The 20,665-nt window shown below is 35.4% G+C and overlaps 1 protein-coding gene across 1 annotated transcript; it reads left to right on the top strand.

Moving 5' to 3' along the window:
* The first annotated feature begins 16 nt into the window (after nucleotides 1-16).
* Nucleotides 17-19,800, top strand: LOC128551278 (dnaJ homolog subfamily A member 1-like). The gene is made up of 6 exons (XM_053532048.1): nucleotides 17-137; nucleotides 6,809-6,949; nucleotides 16,485-16,572; nucleotides 17,514-17,720; nucleotides 18,450-18,677; nucleotides 19,712-19,800. The coding sequence occupies exons 2-6, from the start codon at nucleotides 6,818-6,820 to the stop codon at nucleotides 19,798-19,800; spliced, it is 744 nt and encodes a 247-aa protein (XP_053388023.1). The 5' UTR covers nucleotides 17-137; nucleotides 6,809-6,817.
* The last annotated feature ends 865 nt before the right edge of the window (nucleotides 19,801-20,665 follow it).

Raw genomic sequence — 20,665 nt, 5'->3', positions numbered from 1 at the left:
GCTGGTAAAGCTGGGCACAACTAATTTGCATGTTCTGACGAACGTCTGGAAAGTTCGCACGTTATACAGAAAATACAGAAAGTAAAACGAAGATACAGGTTCACGTGAAAGAAAACAATTTTAATAGTTAAACAAAGGTATTTTGTTATTATTGTTTAAATTTTTGACATATCTCCCTCATATTTAGGTATACAAACAACGCAAAACTATTTTTTTGGTTTGACTTTCATCAATTTTTGTTGAGATTCTTTTTGTTTCCGATATTTTCCGTTTTCTGAGCCTGTAAGGGATGCGGAAGTTCTTCATATGAGGAGACAGCATCAGGTGTTATATCTTAGGTTTAAGCAAACGTAGAAGGAAAATGCAGTCATTAAAATGAAAATACTGAATTCTTTCTCTTCAACTATCTACTGCCGAACAATCGTCTACAGAGAACTTGCCTATTCCGAACCAGTCTGTAAATTGACTAATTTCCAAGTTTTTAACCAGCCGTCGCGCATACGTCAAGAAAAACCGTAAGCTATGTTTTTGTTTTATATCTAATACATTAAACTAATAATTAATTGCTGGTAAATGTTCAAGTTATTCTTACATAATACATATTTGCAACATTGTCCGAATGCTATATTTTTCTTATGTGGAAATTTGACGACTGTAAACAAAAATGTCAGATTCAAAGAGCGCTTGCCTTCTAGCTTTTTAATGAAATGAAACGGAAGGGAGATTAAAAAGAAGGAAATATTATGCTCTTTCCAGTCATATATCCCACATTAAAAACAACTTGACCATTGAGATGCCTAAAGAGGAAATATAAATGGCTGCATTGTGCCTATTCCGAATCACACATTTTCAGTTCTGTTCTGCTGCACGTTGTTTAAAGATTGCAGAAAAAATATCGATTCAATGTGTCCGAAATATTAATTTATGCTATTGTTTTTACCCATGGCCAGATGTTAAAGAAAACATCGGAGGTATTAATATACAATGTGACTATTTAATTCACATAAAGGACAAGACCGCCCACATGACTGTTTTAAAACAGAATATTTCAATAATGCCAAAGAAGGATGTCATGCCTATCGTTTTAGTCATTTAACTGGCCATAAATGCGATTATTTATATTCCTGGCATAAAATAATTTCAGTTTTCGATTCAAGATGGTAGTTTTATGTTGTTGTGGATAGTAGTAAGAAAACCATTTCAGGTCATTTGTGGTGATTCGGAATAGGCGAGTATGACCCGGATTACGCACAGTACCAGTCTGATTAATTACAGAAATCTGTTACAAACAATGTTTTGTTTCGAATTTCTTTTCACATTATTTTAATCGTGACATATTTGTCCAGCATTTAAAATGAAATTTATATTTAAAATATAAACTTGACGAAGTAAAACGATAAAAAAATTAAAAACTGGTTCGGAAAGGGCAAGTTCGCTGTAGCGATTATGACTGGCAGGCGCTGTCAGGAAACAGTGTTGTAGTAAAAATGTTATGTGCAAAATTAAGAAGATAAAAGACCCAAAGTATACAGTTTAAAATCAGCGGATTATAGTATTTAGAGAGACTGCGAGTCCAGCCCGCTGACAAATGTCTGCAAATTGGGACTGGACTGGATATATATTGGTAAACTGTTCCATAGTCTGATAGTCCTGGGGAAAAAGGAATTTGCATGGTACGACGTTTTGGATGTGGAATTAAGTAATTTTAATTTGTGTCTGTGTGAGATGATGATGGTCCACAGCCACTAATTCATTTCTTATCTTATAGAAAATAACTAGGGAGGAATGATTTCTTCTTTGTTCTAGGGTCTTCCAATTAAGTTCAGTAACATATCTGAGACGCTTTCTGGTATACTGGTAGTCATTAAAAATATAGCGGGCTGCAGATCTTTGTACCCTTTCTACTTTATGAGTTAGATATTTTTGCCCGGGGTGCCAGACCGTGGAACAGTACTCGACCTGGGGGCGGACATAGGTTTTGTAGGCCATTTCTTTAAACTGTCTGTTGGTAGTCTTTACATTCTTTTGATGAAGCGAAGGGTATTACTGGCCTTGGATGTTATGTTATTTATGTGATTTGACCAGGTCAAGTTATTATTTAGGGTAACACCAAGATATTTTGCATGGTCAGTGGACTGAAGTTGGACATTTTGTAGGGTGTAAGGATATATAACAGGATTTCTTTTACGATATATTCTAAGAACTTCACATTTATCGGGATTAAATTCCATTGACCATTCTTTTTCCCATTTTTCTAAAACAGTAGAGGTCTTGCTGTAAGCTTTCTGCAGAGGATTTAGATTTGATGGTAAGGTGACAATGGTGTCATCAGCAAAGAGACGGGCTCGACTTTTGATACTATTGGGCAAGTCATTTATGTAGGCGAGAAATAGGCAGGGGCCAAGGACTGAGCCTTGGGGACCCCTGATAGACAGGTAACCTTTCAAAAGACTTTACCCTCAACAAGGACTTGCTGAGATCTGTTACTGAGAAATGACTTAACCCATGCGGTGACCTTATTATTAATACCTAGGTATTTGAGTTTGTGAATCAGTTTATGATGATCTACTTTGTCGAAGGCTTTACTAAAATCCATAATAATTACATCAGTTTGTTGACCTTTTTCAAGATTATCTGCTATTTCTTGGGTAAAACCTATGAGTTGGGTCTCACAACTATGTTTTGACCTGAAACCATGTTGTTGTGGGCTAAGGACGTTGTTCTTGTCGAAGTATGACATTATGTTGGAGACTAGTATATGCTCTAATAATTTGGATGCTATACAAGTCAGGGAGATGGGCCTATAATTACTGGGTTTAGATTTCTGACCTTTTTAGCTCACCTGAGCAATGCTCAGGTGAGTTTTTCTGATCGCTCGATGTCCGTCGTCCGTCGTCTGTCAACATTTAGCTTGTGTATGCGATAGAGGCTGTATTTTTCATTTAATCTTCATGAATATTGGTCAGAATGATAACCTTGATGAAATCTAGGCCGAGTTCGAAAATGGGTCATCTCGGGTCAAAAACTAGGTCACTAGGTCAAATCAAAGAAAAACCTTGTGTATGCGATAGAGGCTGTATTTTTCATTTAATATTCATGAATATTGGTCAGAATGATAACTTTGATGAAATCTAGGCCGAGTTCGAAAATGGGTCATCTCGGGTCAAAAACTAGGTCACTAGGTCAAATCAAAGAAAAACCTTGTGTATGCGATAGAGGCTGTATTTTTCAATTAATCTTCATGAATATTGGTCAGAATGATAACCTTTGTGAAATCTAACCCGAGTTCGAAAATGGGTCATCTCGGGTCAAAAACTAGGTCACTAGGTCAAATCAAAGAAAAACCTTGTGTATGCGATAGAGGCTGTATTTTTCAATTCTTCTTCATGAATATTGGTCAGAATGATAACCTTGATGAAATCTAGGCCGAGTTCGAAAATGGATCATCTCGGGTCAAAAACTAGGTCACTAGGTCAAATCAAAGAAAAACCTTGTGTATGCGATAGAGGCTGTATTTTTCAATTGATCTTCATGAATTTTGGTCAGAATGATTGCCTTGATGAAATCTAGGCCGAGTTCGAAAATGGGTCATCTGGGGTCAAAAACTAGGTCACTAGGTCAAATCAAAGAAAAACCTTGTGTATGCGATAGAGGCGGTATTTTTCAATTGATCTTCATGAATTTTGGTCAGAATGATTACCTTGATGAAATCTAGGCCGAGTTCGAAAATGGGTCATCTGGGGTCAAAAACTAGGTCACTAGGTCATATCACGTAAAAACCTTGTGTATGCGGTAGAGGCTGTATTTTTCAATTGATCTTCATGAATTTTGGTCAGAATGATTGCCTTGATGAAATTTAGACCAAGTTCGAAAATGGGTCATCTGGGGTCAAAAACTAGGTCACTAGGTCAAATCAAAGAAAAACCTTGTGTATGCAATAGAGGCTGTATTTTTCAACTGATCTTCATGAAATTTAGCCAGAATGATAATCTTGATAAAATCTAGGCTGATTTCGAAAATGGGTCATCTCGGGTCAAAAACTAGGTCACTAGGTCAAATCGAAGAAAAACATTGTGTATGCAATAGAGGATGTATTTTTCAATTGATCTTCATGAAATTTGGTCAGAGTGATTGCCTTGATGAAAACTAGGTCGGTTTTGAATATGGGTTATCTGAGGTCAAAAACTAGGTCACTAGGTCAAATTAAAGAAAAACCTTGTGTATGCGATAGAGACTGTTTTTTTCAGTTGATATTTATGAAATTTGGTCAGGTTGATTGCCTTAATGAAATCTAGGTCGAATTTGAATGTGGGTCATCTGAGGTCAAAAACTAGGTCACTTGGTCAAATCAAAGAAAAAACTTCTGTATGTGATAGAGGCTGTATTTTTCAGTTGATCTTCATGAATTTTGGTCAGAATGATTGCCGTGATAAAATCTAGGTCGAGTTTGAACATGGGTCATCTAGGGTCAAAAACTAGGTCATATCTAAGAAAATGCTTGTTTTATCGCAAGAGACCAATTTTTTGGTCCAATCTTAATGAAAATTGGTCAGAATATTTGTTTCCATGAAATCACTAGGTCAAACATGTTTTACACTGTTATGGAGTGTTTCTTAGGTGAGCGACCTAGGGCCATCTTGGCCCTCTTGTTTGAAAACTGGTGCTATGACCGCATGTTTCCAGTCGTTTGGAATAATGCCAGTTTCAAGTGACCGCTGGAAGATGACTGTTAGAAGTTAGCTTAGACTGTTAGCTTAGACTGTTAGCTTAGACTCTTAGCCAGAAAGATCATGTGGACTGAACCATTTTTGTGTGTGACATAACCAGATCGGGTCTAGGATTTCGTGGTTTTTACAGACAATCCATAAATGTAAAGATTTTTCTGTATAAAACTTTACAGACCTTCGGCTTTTATATAAGTTATGTTTTTAACAAATCTCATATATCGAGTCTAAATCGGTCAAAAATGTGCTTCCGTGCTTCGAAAGAAGTCCCTAATTAGTAGATCTTAATCTTTCCATTTTTGCGCATTTACGTGTAAATCGGGGGCCAAATGGGCATTATTTCACTCGTGGAATGAATTTTACATAAAATAAGACACATGTATTATGCTAATATTCGCATGTTGAGTTGTTTACTTGAAAAAGAAAGTAGGGAGGTTATTCTGGGGACCGCTTTCTGAAATGCGACAATATGAGGGTACCTGACTTCAGTTGACTTGCATTTCACTGCATATTATTCAACACTCCTTTTTCTTATAGTTTTCCTGAAGAAAATGTATGGATATCTTGTGGAAAATAGGTCTACGACGGAGTGAAAATCTAGAAACTGTATCAAAATTGTTCTGAAGCATTCTTGTTCTTGTCCTAAATCTACCTCCGGTAAAAGGAGGTAATCCCAATGCAAAAAAGTATGTTTTTTTCCCAAAGTTGAATTTTAAATTCCCAAATGATTATGTCGTTTAGGGTTTTAGTTTTGCTAATTTGTATGTATATTTAGGTAAATTATAATACTGTTGAACAATTGCTGAAATGCAATTCATTAATGTTTCACACAAAAACACATGTAGGTTTTGGTAATTTGCAAATTGTCCCAATTAAGACAATTTCCGATAGCATTTTCCCGATTCCACCGGTGTCGGTGGGATTCCGGAATTGATGAAAAAAAGGCCTGTGAAGTAGATGAATTTTATATGAAACAAAGAACAATTTCTTTTATTGGTATTTAGCCTATAGATAAATTTATGGACTGTCCATATATTTAAAGAATATCTGTAAAAGACAACAAAATCCTAGACCTGCAGATAGGCTAGGGTACCTATCTATAGGGCACAGTGCTCGTTCTGCATAAAGTGGTCAATATATGGTACGCTAATCTATTTATTTTAATAAATGAATATATCACATTTTCCAGTCTTATACAAACTTAAGTGTGTAGTCTCTTGTTGATGAACAGTTGCTGTTGAGTTTAATAACCCTTTAACTGGTATTTGACTTCCGTTTTGTGACACTTTCATTTTGCTATGTCATGTCCAATTATTTTATTACCACCTGAATAGATTAACAAATTTTCTTTGTTAAGGTAGAACACATGTCAAACAACAATCACACCTAAAGCACAGGTTCAGACCTATTTATTGCCATATTTTGTTTAGATATTGGAAAATGTCAAAATAATCAGCACAACAACATTTGGACACAACCAATGATACTGGCGGCATTAAGGCACTGTGTGAAATTCTATGTATTTCCATGAAATGACCTATGCATCTAATCCAACAGTTTGCCCGTACCTGTTACGCACAGTCTACTTAGATTACAAAACAATAGGATATATTTTAGTGTAATGTACAACTGCTTAAATTTTAAGCTATCATAAATGTTTGAACCTGTATCAGTAAGTGGAAGATTTGCCTTGACAAAATCCCCAAGGTTCTCAATTTGGCCAAGGTTGACATGGAGTTTGAAAATTAAGTCCTGAATTACCGGATTGCAAGGCATAAGAAGTACAACATCAATGATTCAATCTTACTGAATGCTTCACACATCTGTAAAATCTGTCAGGGAATTCTTAAACATTTTAACCTTCACCAAGCTAAATTTCTAAAATGGACTGGTCTTTCATTCAACTTGGGCAGAACCATTTGTCATTGTTGATTCAAAGGGGTGTTTACTGAAAATTGATATGCTGAATAGCAAGCAGTGCAGACCAAAGATCAACCTGCACAGATCTTGGTCTGCACTGATTGCAAAGGCAAAATCACTTGCCTCCAGGCTATAGGTTAAGATTTCTGTAAATTCCATTTCAGGATTGAAAGATGGTGAAGGAGACTGGTTACTATGATATTCTGGGTGTTAAACCTAACGCCACTCCAGATGAGATCAAGAAAGCCTACAGAAAAATGGCATTGAAATACCATCCAGACAAAAACCCAGAGGATCCAGAAAAGGTTTGTTCACTTTCAGAATCATTAGTAGTCACTGAGGTAACAGTAAACAAATTAGTAATTAAGAGATAATTGGTCTCCACATATTTGAATAGAGGATATCATAAGCTCTTGTCCACGTGTCTTTAGATCAGAGTCTGGGAATTTTTTTAAGCTCACCTGTCACAAAGTGACAAGGTGAGCTTTTGCGATCGTGCAGCGTCCGTGCGTGGCGTCCGTGCGTAAACTTTTGCTTGTGACCACTCTAGAGGTCACATTTTTCATGGGGTCTTTATGAAAATTGGTCAGAATGTTCACCTTGATGATATCTAGGTCAAGTTCGAAACTGGGTCACGTGCGGTCAAAAACTAGGTCAGTAGGTCTAAAAATAGAAAAGCCTTGTGACCTCTCTAGAGGCCATATATTTCAAAAGATCTTCATGAAAATTAGTCAGACTGTTCACCTTGATGATATCTAGGTCAAGTTTGAAACTGGGTTACGTGCCATTAAAAACTAGGTCAGTAGGTCAAATAATAGAAAAACCTTGTGACCACTCTAGAGGTCACATTTTTCATGGGGTCTTTATGAAAATTGGTCAGAATGTTCACCTTCATGATATCTTGGTCAAGTTCGAAACTGGGTCACGTGCGGTCAAAAACTAGGTCAGTAGGTCTAAAAATAGAAAAACCTTGTGAACTCTCTAGAGGCCATATATTTCACAAGATCTTCATGAAAATTGGTCAGAATGTTCACCTTGATGATATCTAGGTCAAGTTCGAAACTGGTTACGTGCCGTCAAAAACTAGGTCAGTAGGTCAATAAAAGATAATTCTGTGTTAAACCTTAAGTCCACTTCTTCATGAGGGATCTTTAAGAAAGCTACAGAAAAGTGCATTGAATATATCTATCCAATCAAAAACCCAGAGGTCACAGAAGGTTTGTTCACAATTTCAGATCATTGTAGTCACTGAGTAACAGTAAAAAATTAGTATAGTTAATTGGTCTCAATATTTGAAAGAGGATTTCATAAGCTTGGTCCAGAATTTAGATCAATCTGGGATTTTTAGCTCACTGTCAAAGTTCGACAATGGTGAGCTTTGCATCGTGCATCGTAATCTGGCGTCCGTGGTAAATTATTGCTTGTGACCCTCTAGAGGTCACATTTTTTCATGGGTCTTTATGAAAATTGGTCTGAATGTTCATCTTGATGATATCTAGGTCAAGTTCGAAACTGGGTCACGTGCGGTCAAAAACTAGGTCAGTAGGTCTTAAAATAGAAAAGACCTTGTGACCTCTCTAGAGGCCATATATTTCAAAAGATCTTCATGAAAATTGGTCAGACTGTTCACCTTGATGATATCTAGGTCAAGTTCGAAACTGGGTTACGTGCCATCAAAAACTAGGTCAGTAGGTCAAATAATAGAAAAACCTTGTGACCTCTCTAAAGGCCATATTTTTCATGGGATCTGTATGGAAGTTGGTCTGAATGTTCATCTTGATGATATCTAGGTCAAGCTCGAAACTGGGTCACATGCGGTCAAAAACTAGGTCAGTAGGTCTTAAAATAGAAAAACCTTGTGACCTCTCTAGAGGCCATATATTTCAAAAGATCTTCATGAAAATTGGTCAGACTGTTCACCTTGATGATATCTAGGTCAAGTTCGAAACTGGGTTACGTGCCATCAAAAACTAGGTCAGTAGGTCAAATAAAAGAAAAACCTTGTGACCACTCTAGAGGTCACATTTTTCATGGGGTCTTTATGAAAATTGGTCAGAATGTTCACCTTGATTATATCTTGGTCAAGTTCGAAACTGGGTCACGTGCGGTCAAAAACTAGGTCAGTAGGTCTAAAAATAGAAAAACCTTGTGACCTCTCTAGAGGCCATATATTTCACAAGATCTTCATGAAAATTGGTCAGAATGTTCACCTTGATGATATCTAGGTCAAGTTCGAAACTGGGTTATGTGCCATCAAAAACTAGGTCAGTAGGTCAAATAATAGAAAAACCTTGTGACCACTTTAGAGGTCACATTTTTCATGGGGTCTTTATGAAAATTGGTCAGAATGTTCACCTTAATGATATCTAGGTCAAGTTCGAAACTGGGTCACGTGCGGTCAAAAACTAGGTCAGTAGGTCTAAAAATAGAAAAACCTTGTGACCTCTCTAGAGGCCATATATTTCAAAAGATCTTCATGAAAATTGGTCAGAATGTTCATCTTGATGATATCTAGGTCAAGTTCGAAACTGGGTCACGTGCCATCAAAAACTAGGTCAGTAGGTCAAATAATAGAAAAACCTTGTGACCTCTCTAAAGGCCATATTTTTCATGGGATCTGTATGGAAGTTGGTCTGACTGTTCATCTTGATGATATATAGGTCAAGTTTGAAACTGGGTCAACTGCGGTCAAAAACAAGGTCAGTAGGTCTAAAATTAGAAAAATCTTTTGACCTCTCCAGAGGCCATATTTTTCAATAGATCTTCATGAAAATTGGTCTGAATGTTCACCTTGATGGTATCTAGGTCAGTTTCGAAACTGGGTCACATGCAGTTAAAAACTAGGCCAGTAGGTATAAAAATAGAAAAACCTTGTGACCTCTCTAGAGGCCATATTTTTCATGAGATCTTCATGAAAATAAGTGAGAATGTTCACCTTGATGATATCTAGGTCAAGTTCAAAACAGGGTCACGTACCTTTGAAAACTAGGTCAATAGGTCAAATAATAGAAAAACCTTGTGACCTCTCTAGAGGCCATATTTTTCAATGGATCTTCATGAAAATTGGTCAGAATTTTTATCTTGATGATATCTAGATCAAATTCAAAACTGGGTCACATGAGCTCAAAAACTAGGTCACTATGTCAAATAATAGAAAAAACGACGTCATACTCAAAACTGGGTCATGTGGGAACAGGTGAGCGATTCAGGACCATCATGGTCCTCTTGTTATGAAGAGGGGAGGGGGCCCAGGCCTGTGATTGTGGAGGAAAAAACACCTTGGTATTTTTGCAAAGGGGAATAAAAAACCTGATGTGAAGTCAGTTTTTGGGGAAAACTGCATGATTTTAAAGAAATTTTCTTAGGAGATTTTTAGAGGCCTGTTTACGGCCCTTATTACAGAAGGAAAAAAAAATTGGCTGTGAAAATCTATGAAGAAACCTGGGGCCTATTTCACATAAGTTCACATGTTGCATCATAGGTTCTCTACTGGGTATGCAGATATATAGCACATTCATTTCATAGGATATAATTTGTATTGTTTTAAAAGTTGTCATGGATTAAATTTTATAACAGGTTTATTAGTTTAAGTTACTTTTGTTCAGCTCAGGTTCTAAAAGTAGCTGAATTATAGTTAAAGTAGATCTACTTAAAACTCAGTACTATTCTAAGTAGGTTACATATTTAAAAACTGACCCCTGAATCATACTTCCATTTATTAATAATAATTATTTATAAGGAAGGACTAGTTTAAATGTGGAGTAATTTTCAGATGTGAATAAAGGCATTTTTGAAGGGTCAGTTCTTGTGGGAGTTGTTGACTTTAGTGGGTTATTTAGCTGTTTATAAAATTTTCAGGCTTTTGATTATTGATTGAAGACAGGCTGCTTGCACAACCAAGATAGATGGAAAGGAATTAATTCTGAAGTTAGATGCAGTTTGAAAACTTGCCTCTTTGTTGGTAGATTGTTGAAATGCCAATTTTTTTTTAATCAAGCTGGACATTGTAGTAGGTAGCATTCAGAGAATGAAACACTATTTTCAGTCAGAAAATGGGGTCACACATTAAACCGGAATCCACCTAAAAACCGGAATACACCGGAATACACTTTCTATACCGGAATACACCTGTATTTTCTTAATTAAAGGTATTTTTGAAGGTTTTTTGATATAATTCAATCATATATATCATAAATAATCAACATATCAAAGGAAAATACAATACGTTCACGCAAAACGATTTTATAAGAGATTGAAATTCGGCGACCGCGCGGGAAATTACCATAACCGAAATACACCCGTATTTCTTCAACAAATGCTATTTTTGAAGTGGTTTATGACTGAATTTAAAAATATATATCATAAATAATTAATTTTCAAAATGAAATTAAAATACTTTTGCGTATTACGTTTTGTACATGATTGAAAATCGGCGAAGGCACTGGAAATTTGCGTATTCGTAAATGAATTTCCATGCCCTAAAATTTTTAGGGTTTATGATAGAAATCAATCATATCTAAAATAAATAATTAATTTACAAAAATATACATGTACAAAGATGCATTTAAATCCGCAACGACATCGTATAGCTTTATTTAAAACCCCATTTCTATTTACGTTCACGAGGTCACGTACACTAACAGAAATCTGTTGCCAAAAATGGTTTTACTCCATTTATTTAAATTGCTGCCGCTTTTTCATTATTTAAGATTTTTTTATTCTGTTCTTTGTACTTTTTGGTCAGAAGTCTGAATTTTATGGCCATAGTATGTATCATTTATTTACTTTTAGAAAGAAATAAGTAATTAAGATCGCGCTGTTTGAAGTTTTACAAATAATTATGTGAAAATTCGACCGTTTTTATAGAATTTTCCCTACATTACTGTCGATATCTTATTAAAATCGTTATAGAATTCAAACTGTATTACTTCTTAAGCGGTGTTGAAAACGAGAAGCGATAATATTAAAAAATGAATACAATACGCGCGTTTTTTTTTTGTAGGTGTTGATTAACAAAAGTAACGTCGAGCGATGTAAATTAGATATTACGATAGGTCGCACGTGCTCGTCGAATGGAAAATTACCGTCATGATGTTTTGTATCTTTACGATTCCCGGGTAAATTCCAGTCAATCCAAATAATAAGTTTGTTGACGTTTTTCACGATGTAATTTCTGAATTTTGGTGAAGTTACGACGTAAAAACACTTTTCCTAAATTTCCGGAGTGGACTGGAATTAATAAAACTGATTTTAACAAAATAAGGAATTCTGTAAATGAAACACTGAAAAAGTATTTAAAGGAAGACTATGTTGATACAGGAAAACGACTACGATACCCGAGACATTATGATCGAGACTTAGTGCATCCTGGAGAGAAGGAAGGAGGAATGAAAATGTTTAAATCTACAATACATCGCTGTTTTAGCAAAACATTGAATTAGTATTGATACGTTAAAGTACATGAAAAATAAAAAATTATACTGACTGTACCTGTTTTTCTTCAATTTTTCAATTTGCAATTATAACGACAAGTATGAAATTAAACAAAAGCTTATCATATATAACTGCACTTACCTTGTCAGACAATATTTGTCACATGTCGCATATGTGTGCTTACAAATATACTGATTAATTAATATAATCGATAGGTGTGATAATCCAATCAAACTCTTATCAGGACTAATCAGAGGCACGTGTTTGTTACGCTGCATATATTCAAAGGATCTTAATTGTGCTTTGGAAATAAGCGCAGTAAACGTTTTTATATTTATATATTAAACATAATATAATTCTTTTGAAAACTGATTTTTTGTAATTTATTTTCTTCTTAAATTATCAAATTAAACATGAAGAAATAATTCAATTAGTTCCATTAATAAACATACGGCCGGTTCTTTCCGATCAGCGCGGTTTATGCACTGACATGTGTTTTGTGCATAATTCATTTAAAAACTGAATATTGATATTTTTTCTTAATTAATTTTCTTTTTTATTTGTTAAACGAAATGCGAAATATGAAGAAATAATTAAATAATTTCCAATTATAAACAAGTGACATGCCCTTTCCGATCATGTTAAAAATAAAATATTAAAACATTGTTATGTCCTTTCCGATCAGCGCGGTTTATGCCACTCGTATTTTGTCTATAATTCATTTAAAAATCAAAAATTGCTATTTTATCATTCATAGTTTATTTTCTTTTTTATTTGTTAAATGAAATATGAAGAAACAATTAAATAAGTTTCAATAATAAACATGTGACAGGCCCTTTCCGATCATGTTAAGCCCTTTCCGATCCGCGCGGTTTATGTCGGGACCCGTATTTTGTTTATGATTCATTTAAAATCGAATATTGATATTTTTTGTCTTAAATTATTTTCTTATTATTTGAAGAAACAATTAATATAATTTTAATAATCAACATTGCGGAATCTAGTCATAGCGACGTAAGCGTAAAACATTTCCGTGATATCGTAAAGTTATAATCTCGTATACAGAATTAACTTTTAATAAACTTCTCTCAAATATTCATTCCTATTTAATCTGATTGAACATGGTTCTACAACTTACAAAAAATGATAAAAAGTGTTTATTTAAGAGACTACTATTTATTTTTTAAAAAAGGACGAGTGTATTTATGTTATGGAAACTTCCCGTGCGCTCGCCAAATCCAAATCTCGTATAAAATCGTTTTGCGTTAAAGTATTTTATTTTCCTATTTTCCTTTTGTAAACTTATTATTTATATTATACACGAATGATTTCTGCAAGAAACCCTACAAAAATACCATTTATTAATAAAATACTGGTGTATTTCGGTTATGGAAATTTCCCGAAAAGTCGCCGAACTTCATTCTTGTATAAAATCATTTTGCGTAAACGTATTTTATTTTCCTTTCGTATGTTAATTATTTATGATATATATGATTGAATTATATCAAAAACCCTTCAAAAATACCTTTAACTTAAAAAATACAGGTGTATTCCGGTTATGGAAAGTGTATTCCGGTGTATTCCGGTTTTTAGGTGGATTCCGGTTTAATGTGTGACCGAGAAAATGCACCAAAGCATCTGAGGCGAGTGCAAGAGTATAAATTTTCCAAATACTAGAAGATCTCTCGGCTCCCGGCTCTCTCCCACCTGTAGGAGATCTCCTTCCCAACATTGCTACTTGGCTACTCAAGTGACCTTTAACCAGCTGCCACTCCGCCTATATTAATTCCTTAATAGATCCCCAAATGCAGTTTAATCATAATAATGTGAAACTAGAATTTACATTGAGATAAAAAAGATATAGATTTTTGTATTACAAATGTAAGAGATCTGTCTTATTTATTTGTGTTAACAAATCATTTATTATTCATTCATACAACACGGATTTAGTGACATCTATTATTTATCCCCCCACCAAAGGTGAAGGGGATATTAGAAATGCTCTCCGTCCGTGCGTCCGTCCGTCCGTCCGTGCGTCCGCAACGATCTTTGTCCGGACCATAACTCCAAAAGTACTTGAGGGATTTTCTTCAAACTTCATACACTGATAGAACACATTGGGAGGAAGTGCAGTGTGCAAGAACAATAACTCTACCTTGCCTATTTTTTGAGTTATTCCCCTTTATCTTATTTTCTTAAAAAATTTTGTCCGGAGCATAACTCCAAAAGTACTGGAGGGATTTTCTTCAAACTTCATACACTGATAGAACACATTGGGAGGAAATGCAGTGTGCAAGAACAATAACTCTACCTTGCCTATTTTTTGAGTTATTCCCCTTTATCATATTTTCTTAAAACATTTTGTCCGGAGCATAACCCCAAAAGTACTGGAGGGATTTTCTTCAAACTTCATACACTGATAGAACACATTGGGAGGAAGTGCAGTGTGCAAGAACAATAACTCTACCTTGCCTATTTTTTGAGTTATTCCCCTTTATCATATTTTCTTAAAAAAATTTGTCCGGAGCATATCTTCTTCATGCATGGAGGGATTTTGATATATCTTGGCACAAATGTTTACCACCACGAGGCGGAGTGTCATACGCAGGAACCAGGTCCCTAGGTCTAAGGTCAAGGTCACACTTAGAGGTCAAAGGATACAAGAATAAAAACCTTGTCCGGAGCATTTCTTCTTCATGCATTGAGGGATTTTGATATAACTTGGCACAAATGTTCACCACCACGAGACGGAGTGTCATGCGCAAGATCCAGGTCACTAGGCCTAAGGTCAAGGTCACACTTAGAGGCCAAAGGTCAGATACAAGAATGACTTTGTCCGAAGCATTTCTTCTTCATGCATAGAGGAATTTTGATGTAACTTGGCACAATTATACACCATCATGAGACGAAGTGTCATGCGCAGTTCCCTTCTTTAGAATTACTTCCCTTTGTTGTTACTTTAAATAGCTTTTATTGTAACTTTTTCATTACTAGTCGTAGGGAAAAATCGAGACCACTTTTCTGTAGTACAACAAACATGCTAAATCCAATTTTGAGGTGTATTTTGACCAGTCTCTTCCTGATAAAGATTTTTGTGTGGACTTGCAATTTTTTTTTTTTTTTTTTTTTTTTTTTTTTTTTTTTTTTTTTTTTTTTTTTAAGATTAACTTCCCTTAGTTGTTACTATAAATAACTTATATTGTAACATTTTTATAATTGACCCTAGGGAAAAAACAAGACCACTTTTCTGTGGTACAGCATAGATGTTACTCTCCAGTTTTAGGTGTATTTTATTAATTTTATTATATATAAGGTATCTCTACCTAGTAAGGAGTTTTTTGTGGACTTTAAAAAACAAAAGACTTACAATGATTACTAAACAACCACAAAATTAACATTCCATTTGCAAATACAGCTGCCCGGTGGGGGGATTAGCCATGTCTGACATGGCTCTTGTTGCAATAAAAACTGTATATTCACTGTAGGTAAGTCATTGATACAAGTTTAATCTGTATCACTTTCATTAAAGCCTTAGAAATAACATCAGTTTCTGTAGAGTGGAATTTATACACACATTTTTGTGCCCCGCTCTCCAAACCCCGCTCTCCAAACTTAGATTTGCCTTGAGCTCTTCCTCTGTCTGTCCGTCTTTTATGATAGTTCTGCAGCTTTGTATTTGTATTTGAGTTTGATAAACTATGTACAGCAGCTACTACTACAGCTATCATTTATGCCATCCCACATTTTCAAGTATTATCCAAAAAAGATGAATTATGTAACATTTCTTTTTTTTTCCAAATTCAGTTTAACAGAAAAGAATCAGTTGATTTCAAAAGGCATTTTTCAAATACCACAAGTGTTAAAGGTATTCTGAAGATGGTGAAAAAAGGCTTGATTATATATATGAAAAAGAAATATATGAATATGAATCAAGCCTTTTTTCACCATCCTCAGAAAGCCTATAATATGCACAGTAATAGCATAATAGTTTTAAAGTTAAATGATAGAAAAAGGAAAGACCTTTGTTAAAGTCAGGCAGAATTTTACTTCAGAGTGCTCGTTTATAAAAAATTTGCTTTTGCATCAGTTTCATGTTCAGTATTTTACAAACAGTTTGAGATAACATATTTGAGCTGCGCCATGAGAAAACCAACACAGTGGCTTTGCGGCCAGCATGGATCCAGACCAGACTGCGCGGATGCTGTTCACTAACAGTTTCTCTAATTGCAGTAGGCTTTGAAAGCGAACACCGCGGATGCGCAGGCTGGTCTGGATCCATGCTGGTCGCAAAGCTACTATGTCGGTTTTCTCATGGCACGTCTCATTTCTGTCTCCAAAACGAGTTAATATTTCATCAAGATTGGGTTGGAAAAGTATTATCAGAATTAATTATTCATATGTTTCCAGTTCAAGCATATAAGTCAAGCCTATGAGGTTCTGTCGGATGCAAAGAAAAGAGAGACCTATGACAAGGGTGGTGAAGAAGCTATCAAAGGTAATGTTCTCTTAAAACTTGCTGTTAAATTTGAACTGCTATGACTGCAAGAATGCCATTTTTAACTGAGGTAAAAAAATCTGGTATTAGTTTATCTATCGAATGGTCTGAGTCTTTAACGTGTAGGGGTTATGCATGCTGCCTAAATCACTTTACCCCTATGTTTTCGGGTTCAAGTCTTTCTCGGTCTAAGGTCGCTTACTTTAAATTAATTGCCCCTCATCGATGTGGTTCGAGCCTCACTCGGGGCATAGAATTCTTTATGTGAGGAAGCCATCCAGCTGGCTTACAGAAAGTCGGTGGTTCTACCCAGGTGCCCACTCGAGATGAAATAATGCACGGAGGGGCACCTGGGGTCTTCCTCCGCCATCAAAGCTGGAAAGTCCCCATATGAACTATAATTGTGTCGGTGCAACGTTAAACCCAACAAAATAAATAAATAAACTTTCTCAGTCATCAGTTGGCTTATTAAAGGTTGGTTGTTCTACCAAGGTACATGTACCACCCATGTTTAACCTTTGCCCTGCTATATTTCTAAAATGGACTGGTCCATCTTTCAATTTGGGCAGTACCACTTGTTAATCAAAGGGATGTTCACTGAAAATTTACTGACTGAATAGCGAACAGTGTAGACCATGATCAGACTGCACGGATGTGCAGGCTGATCTTGGTCTGCACTGGTCGCAAAGGCAGAATCACCTGCCGCCAGCAGGTTAAGGTTTAAAATAATATTTCGGAGGCACCTTGGATCCAAAGAGATTAAAGAAAACAAGGTCTTGCCAATCTTGGAATTGCATCTGTATTCAAACACTTACAGCTTATATTAAGAGACCACCAAAGGGAAGGGAAAACAGTGGTCTCTTAACACAGATCATCTGAATTAGTCTCTTAATTCTGGAAGTTTTGAATGTGTCTACAGGTAACTATATCTTGTCTTGCAGGTGGGGGAGCTGGGGGCGGTTTTGACTTCCATTCACCAATGGATATATTCGATATGTTCTTTGGTGGTGGTGGACGGAGCAGACAGCGGGGCCCACAGAAGGGTAAAGATGTTATACACCAGTTACGAGTGTCGCTAGAAGATTTGTATAACGGTACAACAAGGAAATTGTCCCTGAAGAAAAAAGTTATCTGTGCCAAATGTGATGGTTTGTATAAAAATAATATGTTGATATAGTGGTAAATTTCTTAGTGATTTTTTTTTTTGTGATTTGATTTGAGCTCTCCAGAGCATGGAATATCCCATAAGTCCTCGGCCAAGTTCGATAACTAGCCAGATCGGCCCAGGCACTTCAGAATTATGGCCCTTGAAACATCAAAGCACTGAAAGTCTGATTGGGTTGTATCAAAGCACTGAAAGTCTTATTGGGTTGTGTCAAAGCACTGAAAGTCTGATTGGGAATTAAGAATATATAGGGAGTAGGGTTTACGCTCGAACATTTCTCATCAAATCTTATACTATTATTCAGATGATAAGGCAGATGTGGGAGACATGTGCTTTTCTCAAAAGCAGCTCTAATTTTTATGGATTTCACGGTTGAATAAATCTTTGAAATTAAATCCCAACAGTCGAGTAAACTTCCTGTTCATTTCGTGTTCAAAGTTTAAATCCAGAAATTTGCATCCCCACAAAATATCAATTTTGATCATAAACAGCAATTTGTTAGCCCAGAAAATAAAAAAATGTTTCAGAGAATATAAGTAGCAATTTTTCTTTTCCTTTTCATAGCACATACCTGATGTAAATATTAGCTATGTTTAAATATTTGAAGTTAGTATTACCCTACAACTGCTGTTAAGAAAGAGAATATTTAGTTAAGTTGATGCAAATTTTTATTTAAAAAGTAAAAGACTTTTCTTCCTTTAATCCTAATTAGGTAAAGGCGGGAAGGAAGGCGCTGTCGAAAAATGTTCAAACTGTAAAGGTACCGGTATGCAAGTACACATAAGACAGCTCGGGCCAGGGATGGTTCAACAGATGCAGTCAGTGTGCTCGGAGTGTTCTGGAAAAGGGGAGCAAATTAATCCAAAACTAAGATGTAAGACATGTCTCGGAAAAAAAGTGGTGGATGATCACAAAATATTAGAGGTCCATGTCGACAAAGGTATTTATCATTTTAAGACTGTTTGATTTTCATTTTTTTTTCCTATAGTTATTTTGATGGCTAAGTGGTTAAGGTTTTTCTGTTCTAATCACCCACATTGATGTTGGTTTGAAATCACACTTGGGGTGTATAATACTTCATGCGAGGATGTCATCCAGCTGGCTTACAGAAGGTTGGTGGTTCTACCCTGGGGCCAGCCAATGTCTGAAGCAAAATCCAGAAGTGCAGCTGGGGTCTTAATTCTTCAGAAGCTCTGAATGTCATCTTATGACCTAAACTGTGTCACTGAGACTAGATCAAACAAAAAAGTCTTGGTATAAAAGAATGACATTTCCAAATACATATTTAGTCAAAATATTCAGTCGAAATGCCTTTTAAAATCATTACCTCCCTTTAGATTTGAAATTAATGAATTTTGATTTTACACACTTGCTTAAAAACTTTGCCTTTTGGTTTAGATTTTTGAAATGTCCTAATATCTATCAGATCTATGCAAATGTAAAAAGAAATGATATTAAAATGAAATGAAATAGTCCGCTTTTTGAATACTTTCATATTAAAGGGAAGTATGTATGTAATTACAAAAATTCATAAAATATTACAAAACATTTGTAATAGGATCCAACCCAGTGTAAGTGGTCTGTTTGGTCTTAACACTTGGTTTTGCTGTAACTCTGTGATTCCAGCAGGTATGCAATTTTGATTCCATACCTCATGTTTTTATTTCGATGTAAATGAGATGTGAAACCAAAATTTGTAGTCCTGTTTGGCGCCATATAACCTATACTGTGTTGGTGCACCGTAAAACCTAAATAAATAAATAAATAAATAAATAAACTGTTCATTCAATAATTCTGTTACCAAATATACTATAAAAGTGTTTGAAAAATGTCATAAGAATTAAGATGTTGGTTAAAAGTAATTCACAACCTTTGCATTTAAATTGAATTTGACCATCTGAAATAATGTTGCTTGTTGAAAATGGATATTATCTAGACTGTATTTCCAATTCTTGGAAAATATTTAACTTACAGGTATGAAGGATGGGGAAAATATCGCGTTCCATGTGCGACATAGAAACAATGGAATGAAATGCGTTCCAAACATGACAAAGAAACCATGAAAACACCTGCGTTCCATATGTGTGGCATAGAAACAATGGAAGCACATGTGTGACATAGAAACAATGGAAGCACATGTGTGACATAGAAACAATGGAAGCACATGTGTGACATGCGTTCCAGGTGTTACATAGAAATTATTGAAGCATATGCGTTTCAAGTGTGACAAAGAAACAATGGAAGCCCAATTAAGCATTCTATGCGTGAAGTAAAAACAATTGAAGCGTGTTCAAGGCATGACGGAGAAACAACGGAAACACACGTGTTTCATTTGTGACGTAGAAACAATTGAAGCACAGTGTTGAAACAGTTGAAGTACAAAAGTTTCAGGCGTGACATAGAAACAAATTTAAAAAAAAATATTCCATGTGTGATGTAGAAACAGTGGAAGCACAAGAGTCATAGAAATAATTGAAATAGAAGTGTTCTAGGCGTGACATTCAAGGCGTGAAATAGAAACAAAGTCATCATCCTCTTTTTCAATGTTAACGTGATTTTAAAAGGTATACGTGTTTTATTATTTTATACATATAATACACTCAATATTTACGTACGTCCAAGGCCTAACTAAACTAAAGGAACCAGCGTGGGAGCCATCTGGTCTAGTCGCATAATGGCTGCCAGGTATTTGAACACTAATTTTTCACTTGGCATGGCAACATAAGTCTAAATTAAAGCTAGTTTCTGTTTATATTTCATTGTTGATGTATTTGTGACAGTTTGGTAGGAAAAAATGGGAGAGCAGGTTGTATTTGGTGAAGTGAATCTCAGTTGTAGTATGAGTAGTACTTCCAGGTCACAGCAATGTGATTTTGATGTCAGTTTACAGTAAGCAAATGTAACCAGAGAAATCTCTCTTTAGACTTA

Source organism: Mercenaria mercenaria, chromosome 19, assembly GCF_021730395.1.
Source record: "Mercenaria mercenaria strain notata chromosome 19, MADL_Memer_1, whole genome shotgun sequence".
Classification (NCBI taxonomy): domain Eukaryota; kingdom Metazoa; phylum Mollusca; class Bivalvia; order Venerida; family Veneridae; genus Mercenaria; species Mercenaria mercenaria.
Note: the sequence above shows the minus strand (reverse complement) of the source record. Positions and strands in the feature narration are given on the sequence as shown.